Genomic DNA, 14,386 nt, shown 5'->3' with positions numbered 1-14,386 from the left:
ATGAAGGGGTATGGTTTTTTGACCATGTAAAGAGACACCTCACAACAAAGGAAGGGAATAGGGGTGTTTAACTATGCCGTGGCGTAATGATTCGGCATGTGCTCAGCTGAAGTGTCACCTGATCGTGGGGGTGGCAAACAGTGGGTTATTCAGTAAACTTGAGTCTGAACCAGTATTCATCACATACAGCAAAGACGAAAAAAGATGTGATCATTTGTCACAGTGACATAAAAGTTCACTGGAAGTACAAACTTGCTTCATATGCAAGCAAACATGAATTGTTTGAGATAAGGCTATATGATATGATATCCCTTCCATGCTGCTGCTCTTTATAAAATGCACTAAGGTATGGTTCTTAAAAACTAAGATTCCTAATCCAGGGTTTTATCTTGACAAACAAAATTAAGGATCAACGTGACTTCTCACTAATTTCAAGAGTCTGTACACACGAGGATCCAATAAAGTGCTGGAACGATGCAGAAGTCTGTACTGTCCAGTTTAATTATTGCTATAATTACAAAAGGTTTATATTTCTTGTCACAAATCTTGAACAGTGAATATCACTGCGCTTCCTGAGGACACAGTATGACATTTTCTGCATCCATTCCCTACATATGTGCATATCAGACAAACATTTGTGTCACATAAAACCCTGCTAATCAGTATCTAAAAGTAAAATTCACAATCAGCAGATCCTGCCACAGGAACTATTGGTAATGAAAACAAAAATGATTCACGATGAAAATACTGCCAATTCACATGCTTAAAAAACTTGTCCTGTACCTTGATATTGCTGTAATATTGGTAAGAAGTGACTTGATTGGTAAGAATGAGATAGTTTAGTTTTACACCACACTCAGCCATATTCCAGCAATATGGTGGTCTGTAAATAACTGTGTCTGGACCAGACAATCCAGTGATCAAGGCATGAGCATTGATCTGTGTAATTATGTGCAATTAAGAACCGATGAAATGTGTCAAACAAGTCAGGGGGCCTGTGCACCTGATCCCACTTGTCGCTTCTTATTACAACAAGCATGGGTTGCTGACGGCACACTCACCTAAGAATACAACTTCACATTCCAAAATAGTTTTGTCCATTTCAATCATTACTCCAGGAATACATAATAATGTACCGAATGTGTTTACAAGGTGTGCAACAAATGGCCACTCTTTCCAAATGACTACATTCATGAGGAGTCATCTTAACACAAAACACTGGAGCTGGGGGCACAAACACACTGACAGTCCCCTGGCAAATGAAAACAGATGTGTGAGAAAGTCAACGAACAATTGGCTGGGCTTCAGAATATTTAAATTATGTGCTTTTAATCTAATCAGTATCATACTGTTTCCACAAAGGAATTGCATATGCTATGGATGGCCAGGTTTAAATGACTTTTCACAACATCATTTCGAACATTTGGTGCACCAACAGAAAAGTGGTTTGCAAAAACGGATATTAAATGTCAACTGACATCAGCAGGAAAGTCTGTAACAGAATCATGCTTGAATGAGTAAATTACTGCAGAGAGATGACAACTTCATTAAGTCTATGCAACATTTCAAAACAGGTGCTTGTCTTCATTTATTTATATGAAACATCAACTGTAAAAATGCCGAAATATGGTGTGAAACATAAAGTATATGAATTTACTGCCAATATTAAACCCTGACTTAATGACAGGGTTAAACTCAAAGTGAAACAGTACGAAGTGGTTTGATTATCAGAGGAGACATTTAAAAACAGGCTTCAAGATTTAGAGTACTCTGTCGTACAGACCCTGAAGCAGATCTATCCAAGAAAGCCCACACATGTCTAGAAAATGTGGCAAGTCTAGATTTCCTTCACTTCTGAAAATGAAGAAAGTCTCATTTTGTTACAGGGATTGGGAAAGACAACTTTGATAATGGGCCATTTTCAGGATGATTAGCCATTTTCTGAATTTAGAATGGGCCACTGCCTTTGTGTCAATAATAAACTTCAAAATTTTAATGGGCCATTATTCATTCCAATGAGCAGAATGGTCCATGGTCCATCCCTTTCCCAATTCTTGTTATTATATTGTTTTTTTTCACTATGACCTTTTTTCAGTAAAATATGTTCATTTCAGAGACTAGCTGTTAGAGCTTTTTGAAAAAAATGCAGGAATGAAGTACTATTTGTATCTCACTTAACTTTATTTGTAAGACAAGGGTAAACATTTCAATACAGGTGCCACTATAAAAAAACAGTAAATTATTTCCTGACTGTAGCAAGAGAATCAGACAACATTTGTCAAGTGCCTAAATAAAGATACAAGAACATGTGGGTTAGCGCCATAACCACAGAAGTCAAACACGTTACACTTGACACAACTTTATGGACGAGCAACTTCTTTATTTTTACAAAGGCAATGTCTCAGTAAAGGTTCTTATAAAGGTTCAACCCATTCATATCATACCAAATACCATATGCTTGAAAAAGGCATAAAAACCTATACCAAAATGTCACCATTGTTAAAATGAAGTTGTGTCATCTCTATACCAGCAACTTCTGAAATACAACTCAAACAAATCATTCGTCATCTACATGGACAAGGGGCAATCAGCACATATGCTTGAAAACAAAATAAGAGCCTTAATCAAAATGTTGCCATTGTTAAAGTAAAGAATTTGATCAGCCATAAAATTGCGTGATCTCTATACCAGCTTCTAGAATGCCAGTCAAACACAGTCAATCTCTGGTCAGGATCTTAAGTTGGTAAAGATCAATGAAAAATGTTATAAATATCAACCACTGCTTTGACTAGATTACATTAGGGAGTGTTATGATGTAACTGGAATTCGCCTTAAACTGTAGAAGCGGACTCAGCTGAGTTGTAAACAAGCAGACGTCTTGTTTGTTGATCTTCAATGCCCAGTACAATAATGCAGTACTTCCTCAATACTTAAGTTTAACCTTGAATAAGTTTAAAAATGAATCCAAATCATGTTAATCAACAGACAACATAACTGTGGGGGCAGAGACAGATTAAAATAAAGTCTTGAAAAGTTAACCTATTACTTCTTTATTGCAACACGGGACAATTATATTTCCATTATGTGAATAAAACAAGTCAAAAACTCAACATGGTGGGAGCACAAGAGTAAATTATGAGTGACTCTGACTAAGTGACATGAACATCAGCCCATCAAACCTCCCATCACAACTGATTTACTAGTTAATTTCCTACTTGAGTCCCATGCACAGTACACATTATCTGAGCTAACTGGAGATGACTTGCCCCTTTCAACAGTGGATACATTTGATAACTTTGGCACTTCCCAAAGAGGTCTATTAGTGGAAGGAAAAGACTCCTAATGATGACTTACATAGATTCATTATTTCAAAGCGAGGTAAAAAGCTAATCCCTGATTCTGAAATGCATGTCGTTCTTGGATAACTTGAGCTTATTTGGTCTGGATTCATGTCCTATTACTTCATCAGCAACAGAATGGCTTTCTTCCTCTGTTCTAAATTTCAGACATCATATTATGTAGCAGAGCATTGCTGTCTGTCTGAGAGCAGCCCTGAAAGTAACAATACTGCTTGACACTTGGGGTGACATCCTCAGTAACACAACCCTCACTTAGTGGGGCCACCAAAGGCCAAAGGTGGATCAGGACAAAGATCCAAAGGCCCTCAAACAGCAGAGGTGGACATTACATTCATCAACTCTCATGACACCAACAGCAAATAATATCACGTTGCCTTGCAAATACTAGCCAAACCCAGCACTAATTATTTCAATGCGTCTGCCAGGACATTTAATTAGAGAAGAGCCATTGTGGTGGAGATGTAGATCTCCAGGTCTTGTTGAAGAAATCAGGGACCTCCACTGCCACTGTGGGCTTAATGCCATACTTCTTGCTGAAGTGTTTAGCAAGCTATGTTCAACAGCACTGCTGGTAAATGTGGGGGAACCACAACCAGTAAGTATGTTGAGAGTGAGTCCGTGACAATTGGGAGAGTGATCGAGCTGGTGATGAGCAGGTTTACTTTAATGATGTTTTGGTTGACTGACAATCTGGTTTATTTAAACTGGAAATGGTACCATCTAGATTTATGATGTTTTAATTTGTTGTTTAATGCCACATTCAGCAGTATTCCGGTTATCTGCTCAATCTGTAAATGATCATGTCTGAACAAACAGTTCAGTGATTGACAATTTGAGCAAGGAAACACCTCATGGAGTATGATGACATGCTTTCATCTGAATTCCAAATCACCTTTCGCTACCAGCACAGGTTTCAGGGATCCATTCCAATCCAAAATCCCATGGGGTTCTGATTTACATCACTGCATTTTGTATCAGTTAAATGTTGGGGACAGCAAATGTCAGCTTTTCACTACAAACTAAATCAGTGCAACAGAATTTGATTGGACACAAGGCAATAAACAATGACAACTGTATAACAGCATAGCCTCTTGTTTTGCTTTGACACAAAAATACATCATTCCCAAAATTAATTTTTTTGGCAGCACATTTGTTTGGTGACAAGTCTATCAACAGAGTGATATAATCTTTGCAGACTAATGCATATTTAAATCATGAACATAAAACCAAAACAATTCAGTGCAACCTCAACCAAACAATCTAACCTGCCAGATTTAAATGGCCAATGATTATGGAGATCTTATACACATCCACACATTTTAGTCATCCAAGCCTTCCAAGTTTTTTTCTCAGATCACAGGTTAAAAACGTAAATATTTTACAACATTTTTTAAACATTTGTGTTTTTGGCCACACATGTTCCACATAGAGTGAGCATGTTTTAACACATGCATGTGGCGACAACAGAACCTGCTGCAGAGGGCACCCTCTGTACTTGAGACACACCAAGGGGCGCCCTGCCATAGGAAGTCGCAGCGTAACAATAACATCCACAGGGGGTGGGAACAGGGGTGCCGGTTGTGTTTGAAGAACATGCTGGCTGTGGGGGGTGACACCATGAAATCTGATGCACATCAAATACAGGCAGATACAGAAATGAGATCCTAAAATGCCAATCATGTGTGGCAGACGTTCACATACTGCCCAATGTAATGGAGGTCGAAGTCGAGAGTGCTTTGATGAGAGTCCTGGGCAGATCATGTTTAACATCTCTACACAAGTTAATTCATCTATTTTCCACCTTCAAAAAACATCCCAGACGGACTTAATCCAGGATTTGCATTTATGAAAGTCGAAAATTGTTGTGGGAATGAGGGATGGGACCTGGAAGAAGGTCAGTGCACGACTTTGGCTACTGTTTCTCTTCCCTTTCTCCTGATCTTACGTAAAGTGTCGGCAACATTGACTTGTGCATGACATTAGACAAACTTGTGAAGCACACAGAGATCTCGTTTCTGGCCTCAGTGTCAAACACAAATCTCCAAGCACAGTTTACAATGCATGCCTGCCCCACCCCACGTATTGTTTCCATTCAGACTGAATGCAGTGGTGCAAGTAAGAGAAAATAACAAACTAAGCACATTTGAAGCTGTTCTGCAATATGTTTAGGGCTGCATGCTTATGGGGGTCTAGACCAAGTGGCAGACAGACATGAAAGAAACCGTTTCAAAGAACATGCATGGTAAGTTGTCTCATTACTGACATAAAGTTTACATCTGTTTCATGAGGAGCACTTTTACTGCAGCATAATACCACTCTCATAAATATCTTCAAGGTCTTGATAATATACCTGCTTAAAATGTCTAGTTCATTTTTTGACATACATTATTATGAACTCTGGAAAACGATCTTATAAATTTCAGATGAGTATGTGAATGGATGGGCATGTTGCTGACTTTTGAGGTGATGGAGTGAGCAAGTGTCATGCATAACCAGTGTTGACCAATACAGGTTATGTAAAATGTGCATGAAGGGAACATGATCCTCAAAACTGTGAGCAAGTGTGATAAGCATGGGATCATGATGACCTAACCTACTTCGAACTGGTCATCTACACTTTCTCCATACAGCATCAAATAGGTGAGTTTAGTTTTACGCCACATTCTACAATATTCCAGCTATATGGTGGCAGTCACTAAATAATCCGAATCAGGCCCAGATAATCCAGTGACCGATAGCACGAGCATCAATCTGCACAATTGGGAACTGATAACGTGTCAACCAAATCAGCAAGTCTGACCATCCGATCCTGTTAGTCACCTCTTATGGCAAACATGGGTTGCTGCAGACCTAGTCAATCCGAGAGCTTCACTGGACTGAATGAAGTAAGAGCCAACAGCTTCATTCTTGCTCTTTGAAAAACTGACACTGTATTTAGTTCAATGCTTTTCTGGAGTGTGCGTGCTTTGGGTTTTTTTTAAAGGTTTTCAAGGTACATGTTACATCCCAGGTTGTCAGTTCAATGTAGGAGTAAAGGAATGCAGGTCTAAATCAATTACCATTTCAGTGAAACTCATACAAAGGCTGTTCACAACCAAGAATCATAATCAGGGCAAAAACTGGATTAAAATACACAATAAGTTTCTTGCACACAAGTGCAATAAAAATTGTACAGCAGATTGAAGGACATAAAAAACCAAAAATCAAGTTGTAGGTGGTTGTTACCTGTAAGTATGTGAGTCCTGTCTTGTATCTCCCTGATTGCACAACTAAGGTTGTCTTATACATCAAAGTTTCCAGGATCTGGTGTGACCGTCTGCTCGCAGGGACATCTGCTGAACTGGTCCTCAAGAACTCCAAAGTCTTCTCACAAATTTCATCCCTCCTCTGGAAGTTGCTTACAGTCTCAGCATACTGCAAAGGAAACAAATTTGTTTAATACACAGTCGCAAGATAAAACACCAACAGAATCAAACCACTGGCTTCAATGTGAGGGTCCTCTTGACTACCATTCACCAGTTCATAATTTTACAACAGACATGTCATGAAGTTTGTATAATTGTTCTTCAATACATCAGTTTCATATTTTCTAAGGATATAACGAAATACACAATCAAATTTCAATTTCTCAAAATCCACAAACTAATTACATTAACGTTACTGAGCATCAAATGCTTATAGTAAGGTTACATTTCCTTGTGTGTCAAAGGACTAGAAACTTGAACAATGCTGTCTTAAAGGTGCTAACAACAGTCAAATACAAGGACCTTATTATAACAAAACTTGTGATTTTTCATCTCAATGTAACCTACAGGGGTGCAAGTGTACCCTGGATTATCAAAATTGTTTGGTCTGCTGACAACAAATCACCAACAATAACAAATATCAAAGGAAGAGCTAGAACACCTTCAAGTTATGTTGCAATTACTTACAACCAGTTACACATCCATTATGGTCTTCACTGCAGGTACTCAAAATAATCCATGCAAAACACTTAACATCACACTAGTACCAATAAAGAAAATATTTCCGCATCACAAATGAGGTCATTCTACTGTAACAATGTCTGTAGCTGACATCAATAACTGTTTCTATTCATTTTTTCAGACAAGGTAGAATAAGCATACAAAACAGTTCATATTTCTAACAAACGACTAGTGCCCTACATTTAATGCTTTTTATTATCGTCATAAATTTCAAACAAGCTGTTAATGGTGCATTTTTTTTAAACTTAACCCCTTGACATCTTTTTCACTTGCAGGTGTGTGGAATCTTATGAGGGGTTGTAGAAAGCAAACACATTAACGACATGTAAAGGCAAACAAACACCAAGCCTTTGACAACAGTTCTGCCCACTACAATCAACTCATCAAAACAGTCCCTCAACACAACATAGCGACCAGCTGATATTTGAACTTTAATCTTGACTGATTGCTTCAAAATAAATATCAAATTACATGAAAAACCCTCAAATATGAAGGCCCACTTTGATGTGAAAAGCTACCTGTGTAAATCAAATTTCCAACAATACACCCAACGTAAGAGTAATACTAAATATTAAAGGAACTGAATTTCGAAAGAGAAAAATCAATTATACAAGAGGCAGTGCAAACACAAGATATGCAACTCATCTTTCGTAGACTACAAAACATACATATTAGCTGACAGAGATCAAACGGCTGGTATGAATGCCTCTGCTCATCTACAAAGGTTTAGATGACACCGTCGAAAAGACGAAGAAGGGTGGAAGACTGGCATAGCCCTACCTACGACGAACCTGATGTGTGCATAGTATTGGGTCATATGACACTGACAGGACAAGTCATACAAAACCAATTACTTCACTCATGAATACTTGCCATGAATTAACATCATGCCTCTAATACTATGTTAACATCAGGCTGAAAATACAGGGCAAAACTGATAAGATGAAATCTTCCCTGTCGATAAACATATTGAGGATCTACTCTCCCACTGGGATTAAACACATTTAACATTTCAAATACGTAGGGCAAACGCCTTATTGTGTGAGATACCTGTAAACTAAAACCAATATTGACAGAACATCTTATCCCCTTGGGTCCTCATATGAGGCAGACGGAAACTTAAATCTCCATATTTCAAACGTATCAGGTTCCAATATGAATACTAATACGATAATGTGCATCCCATTTCACAAAAAATAATCCCAAAATAGAACTTTTCATCTCAGGTGTGTCTCATACTTCAAAAATTTCATCAAAGGAAAATATTTTCAAGGGACACTTATCATGCCTATTGCAGAGCGAACTATCTGAAGCACCAGTATCAACCAGCTACACCCTCGCATTCTTAATCTTAATCAGATTCCATTCTAAGACTTCACAATCTAAAATAACGTTTGACAAAATATTACCAAAAAGAACTATTTACCCTGAGTTGTGGAACAAACTCGTCTTTTTCACACCATCTTTTTCACATCAATAGCAAAACTATTTCCAGCAACAGAATATGGAGTACACTGGCACATCATGAATTCCAAATCCTTCAAAACCCACGTGCAACAGGAACTTCTAACAGCTTGATTATCATACGTAACAGTGCGACCTGTGTTCACAGGTGTAACCCTTCTTATTACACCATGACAAACTACTTTGGACATACAAAGCATTACATTCATCCTGATACCTGAAAAAGCCACACACCAACGTGGTTTGACTGTTCAAATTCGTCCTGCATTGATAAAAATATTGAATAGACAAATGTGAAGATAAATGTGCAAACAGGCAAATACACTTATCACTTGGTGAACAAGACCATGGGCAAATATCCAGACGTTGCCCTAAAGCCACGGAGGCAGGCAGTGTGCTTGTTGATTCATTGCAAAATAAATACTGTATGATTCTTAACAATCCTGTTATTGAAGCAATTGTACAAGATCACGACAGAAGTGTACTAAATGAAATTTCACACGAATGAAATATTTCCGAGGGCTACCCAACAATTCTTCATGATTGTATGTAGCTTCAACCTTAATGATACAAAATCATGGCATTAGAGTGCACCTGTAAATGTTTATGTAAGTGCATGTGAGCATGTATGAGTGTGCATGTGTGATGGAGGGTAGGAGGACAGATCGATGTTCATGTTGTTGATCACTGGACTGCCTGACCTAGAATCACTTGTTTACAGACTGAGACTGATTAACAAGAAACCAACCAAGCAGCCTTTATAAACTGAAATTATCCAAAAATGTAAAATTCAACCCCTAAAATACTGAAAACAGTAACTTCATTCTTAATACATTGACCACACACAGTATTTATCTCAGATCTTATCAGTATGTGTTTATTACATGAGTGAGAGACACTGACGCGGTTCCTGCAACCCCTCATGGTTCTGGTTATAGTATTGAAATCTAAACACCCCTTAAGCTATTACAACATAAGCACCAAGACCTCTGGTCACCCTCAATTAAAACACTGAAATGCAACATGATTTTTCTTAAGAGATTTTCCATTTAATCTTCTACCCTTTACAATGGACTAGTAAAAGAAACAAGTTATTTAAACCATGGGCCATACCATGCAGGAATCCACAGAAGCATCTGATGATAGCCACAGGGAAAACATTGATGGAGAGTGATGACATTCCTGACAAGACATGGAGCTGGCATTAACGCAACATTAACAAAGGTGAGGTCTCAGTCCCGGCACAAAAGCCTAACTCATACCTAAGCAAAAATTGCCCAAACAAAATAGACTTATGACATGCTTGAGTAGGGGTGTCTACAGCATGAATGAACTAATTTAGCTAATCATTGTGATCTCTGAAGGATACACGATGGGTTATGGAATAGTTTTGCTTACCTGAAGAAATCTCATTAGTCCAACATAATTCCAACACTGTGAGATGGTATCAGGATGATACTCCCTGATGTAAGGTAAATATTGACACTGTATGCTAAATTAACCTTCTTGCTTATAGATGTATGGGTTCAACCACAACACAAAATATAGATGAACTTCCACAGACAGAATACACAATTCACAATTTTCCCCAAAATTCACATTCTCCTGCCTGAATATCCTCAGATTTGAAGAGTGTTTCAGACAATATTTGCTTTGAGACTTCCAAGCATTTTTTCAACCTATAAGATCCAAAAGACCCCATAAAATTTTTGGTGGCGTAATCTTGCAAGGTTGGTTTCAACACATTAACATGAATGATGGTGCAAGTGTCAAGCTACTTCAAGCAAAGGATGAGGTAAAATGACTGAAAATGTTGTAATTTGGAATACCAGTTAGAAACTTATTAAGCATTCTTTGATACCTATGACATGTGTCAAGCAAGTCACTGAGTGATCACCCGATCCTATTAGTCGCCTCTTCCAACAAGCAAAGTTGCCCTTTGTGGCAAGAATGGTTTGCTGAAGACCTATTCAACTCCGGATCTCCATGGGTCACACAGACAAATAGCTGAACTATCATTACCCTATACAAAATATACCAGGCAGGGTAACAACAAGACCCATTTGGGTTTTTTAAATGATATGGCCACCGGATCAAACCACCAACCAAACGCATAGACACTATCCACTAGGATGTGGAAGCAGATTTGGACGAAGAAGACTAACTGACTATCTGAAAACAACACTGGAACACATGCCATGATAACACTCACACAGCTGTTCCATATACAAACTGGTCATAGTCCAGATTAATGATTGATTCAACACACACATATGTATTATTAAGACACGAAGGACTTTTTGTGAAACTAAACCACTCCAAATACAAATATTTACCTACACTTAGCTCGCCTGGCAGGGAACTGTACACCCACGTGGCAACATGCAACCACAGATCAAACAAACCAACATGCACAAAAACTCTTCCACCTTCCTTCCTGACTCAACACATTTTCACAATGTCGAAAACAATTATTTATCAGTCTGTTAACAAACATGTAGGTGTAGGTAATTATTGCAGACAGAGGCCAGGCTAAGAAAACAGCACATCATTCACTCTATAGTTTCCTCTGAGGATGGAATACATCTGCAGTTGAAGGTGATACGGGATCATATGCACTGGAACACAAGGTCTGGAAGTGTAGTCTGGAAGTGTAGTCAGGACAGTATTCACAGACAAAGCCTGGAATCTTCTTGAAGCTTCTTATCCGGATCTCTTCTGTTTATTTTGGCAACTGTGGTGTACGGTGGAGACATGGGTCAGCTATATTATTTGGTAATGAGGAAACAAGTGAGTGAGTGTCGGGTTTTACATGCCTTTACGAATATTCCAGTTAGATCATGGCAGGGGGACAAGAAATGGGCTTCACACATTGTACCCATGTTGCGAAATGGACCCAGGGACACAGCTGGATCAACCAATGCTTAAACAACTAAGATACATAGCCACCTGTGAGGAAAAGACGTCTGCAGGGCAAACTGTAGCACTCTCTGATGATGGGAATGTAGAGTTTGATTCTACTTCTGTACCACTGAGAAAATGGATAGCTAGCATATGAGAACAAGATGGTGGCTGCAGGAACTGCCTTGAACAGGTTTCAGTTAAATGACGAAGTAGCTTCACTGGGGGTATAGCAATTGTCTGAGATATATACCATTTCAGGAAAAAGAAATAAGCACATCTATAGAAACATACACGTAATTGAATAGAAATCAATGCTTTCAAGATGACAAGAAGGAAAACTATGGGACCTATCCAACACTTGGAAATATTACACAGTAGAGGTTGTCATCTGCTAAAAGCTATTATATCATTGCAAATGCCAGAATGGGCAACAACTGCATAATTCAGCCTGTCAGTGTATGTGGATTCAAGAGCATGACTTTGGTTCTTATCTAACCTCACACATAAATGTTGCTGTCTGACTGGCCGAGCGCTCTTCTATTATTTTCAATGAACCCCGTGTACAAGTGAGGTGTATTGCAATACACCCCACTGCCAATAGCAACTCATTCTGTACTTTGTGGTAGATAATTTTTTATCTCAAATAACAATAAATGACGCATGATGCACGGAAATTACCGATGTTTTACAAATGGAAATTGATGGAAGGGAGGTACGTCTAAATGTGTTTTTCTTGTGTCATCTGCAAAATCAAGCGATGGCTACGTAAACATTTGACTCTCTCTCCAATAAAAATATTTTGACAAAACGTTCAAATGTAGTCCCTTTGGATATTAAGAAGGGAAATTACATTGCTGCGACTTTACTAAGACAATACCTTAGGGAAAAAAACAGCAATATGCAAGATTCGAATCATTTGATTCACACAGGTTAGCTGAAGTGTACGATCCGATTCAACAGTTCAAAATTAACATTGAGGTGTTCTGTAAGATAAATACGGTGCTCTCTGGTCCATCCGGGACCATGGTTTGAGGTACCCTCTGTCTCAGGGAACATAAACAAACATCAAGTGTACCTCAACCCCATAGTCCCTTCGTGACCACTGAACACTGTATAAATGACTCCTTCAGTTTCACATGGATAGCAACAGGTGAAAGTGATTTCAGCTGAAATTTCGCTGAAGGTCCAGGATTGACTGATTTGCATTTAAATCAACCAATTTCTGCAGATTCGCAGAAAATTGCCATCCCTGGTTCCATTAAGACAAAAGAAGCTGTAGTGAATGAGTGAGTTTAGTTTTATGCTGCACTCAGCAATATTCCAGCTATATGGCAGCGGTCTGTAAAATAATCGAGTCTGGACCAGACAATCCAGTGATCAACAACATGAGCATCGATCTGCGCTATTGGGAACCGATGACATGTGTCAACCAAGTCAGCAAGCCTGACCACCTGATCCCATTAGTCGCCTCTTACGAAAAGCATAGTCGCCTTTTATGGCAAGCATGGGTTGCTGAAGGCCTATTCTACCCCGGGACCTTCACGGGTCAAAAAGAAGCTGTGAGATATGGAAGATGTAGCCAACCTCAGTGATACAAATAAGAGTGACAACAAGCGGCACTGACCAGCAGTGCTGAGTGACTGAGTTAGTTTAGTTTGAGACTGCTCTTAGCAATATTCCAGCAATATCATGGCAGGGAACACCAGAAATGGGTTACAGACATTGTACCCATATGGAGAATCAATCCTAGGCAGACACCTTAACCATTTGGCTACCCCACCACCACCACAACCACCGCCACCACCACCCTTGAGCCAGTGGTGCTGACAGACCAATTACAATTATCTGGAATTCAGATCTATCACCAAGCACCAAATACCTGACTGACAGTCTGTGTAGATATTTTTGTTCCTAATAAGTGCCACCAGTTACAGTTCACTACCACAGAGTTGAACCCACACAACACTGGCAGCTGAGTTTACACACGTGATGATGTCATAATGCCAAATATTTGTGAATCTTATTCAGTGTTTGAAGCAATATTTTCAAGATTCTTGTAAAGGCCACACCCTCCTATTCGAACAGAGCTTTCATGTATTAAAAAAAACATGCACTGAAAACCATGGATAATATTTCAAATACAGACAGTAATGACAGTAATGAATTCAAACTTCTTCAATCATCAACATAATCAAAGATAACACTACTGAGATCAAAGTACATTACGTTTAAAAACAAATTTCAACAAGTGATTCTACTACATGACGTGAACATATAAAAAAAGACATTAGGATCAGGACACAAACATAGCATCCAGTCTTGATAAATTACAGAGTATTCTGCTTTTGATGTTGGTCCTTGTTTCTTGAAATGAATGTCATAAAACCATACTTGATAACTGCACTTGAACATGTGCAGTGATAATGAGATTAGACCTGAGGCTCTCGTTTAGAACAAGCTCAGACCTGTCTGATTGGATCTCTAACCACATTTAAGCACCTCTCAAATTTATTTGATACACGGAAATACCCACTTCATATTTATGTAATCTCAAAACATTTAATACCTTGAAATCACATCCCTTTTACCTTGTGATAAATCTTCAAGCAGCCTAAAATTGCATCTGGCATTTCCGGTTATTTGCATGTTTTTAAACATGATGTAAGCAGGCTC

General features: G+C 38.6%; 1 protein-coding gene across 1 annotated transcript in view; it reads right to left on the bottom strand.

The window, feature by feature from the left end:
- LOC137286117 (zinc finger C3H1 domain-containing protein-like) overlaps nucleotides 1-14,386 on the bottom strand; it is a 104,352-nt gene that overhangs the window by 56,435 nt on the left and 33,531 nt on the right. The window contains exon 22 of the mRNA XM_067817777.1: nucleotides 6,585-6,773. Within this exon, the coding sequence (XP_067673878.1) occupies nucleotides 6,585-6,773 (189 nt within the window). The remainder of the gene's footprint in view (nucleotides 1-6,584; nucleotides 6,774-14,386) is intronic.

Source organism: Haliotis asinina, chromosome 6, assembly GCF_037392515.1.
Source record: "Haliotis asinina isolate JCU_RB_2024 chromosome 6, JCU_Hal_asi_v2, whole genome shotgun sequence".
Lineage (NCBI taxonomy): Eukaryota > Metazoa > Mollusca > Gastropoda > Lepetellida > Haliotidae > Haliotis > Haliotis asinina.
The sequence above is the reverse complement of the archived record's forward strand: the minus strand, read 5'-3'. Positions and strand labels throughout refer to the sequence as shown.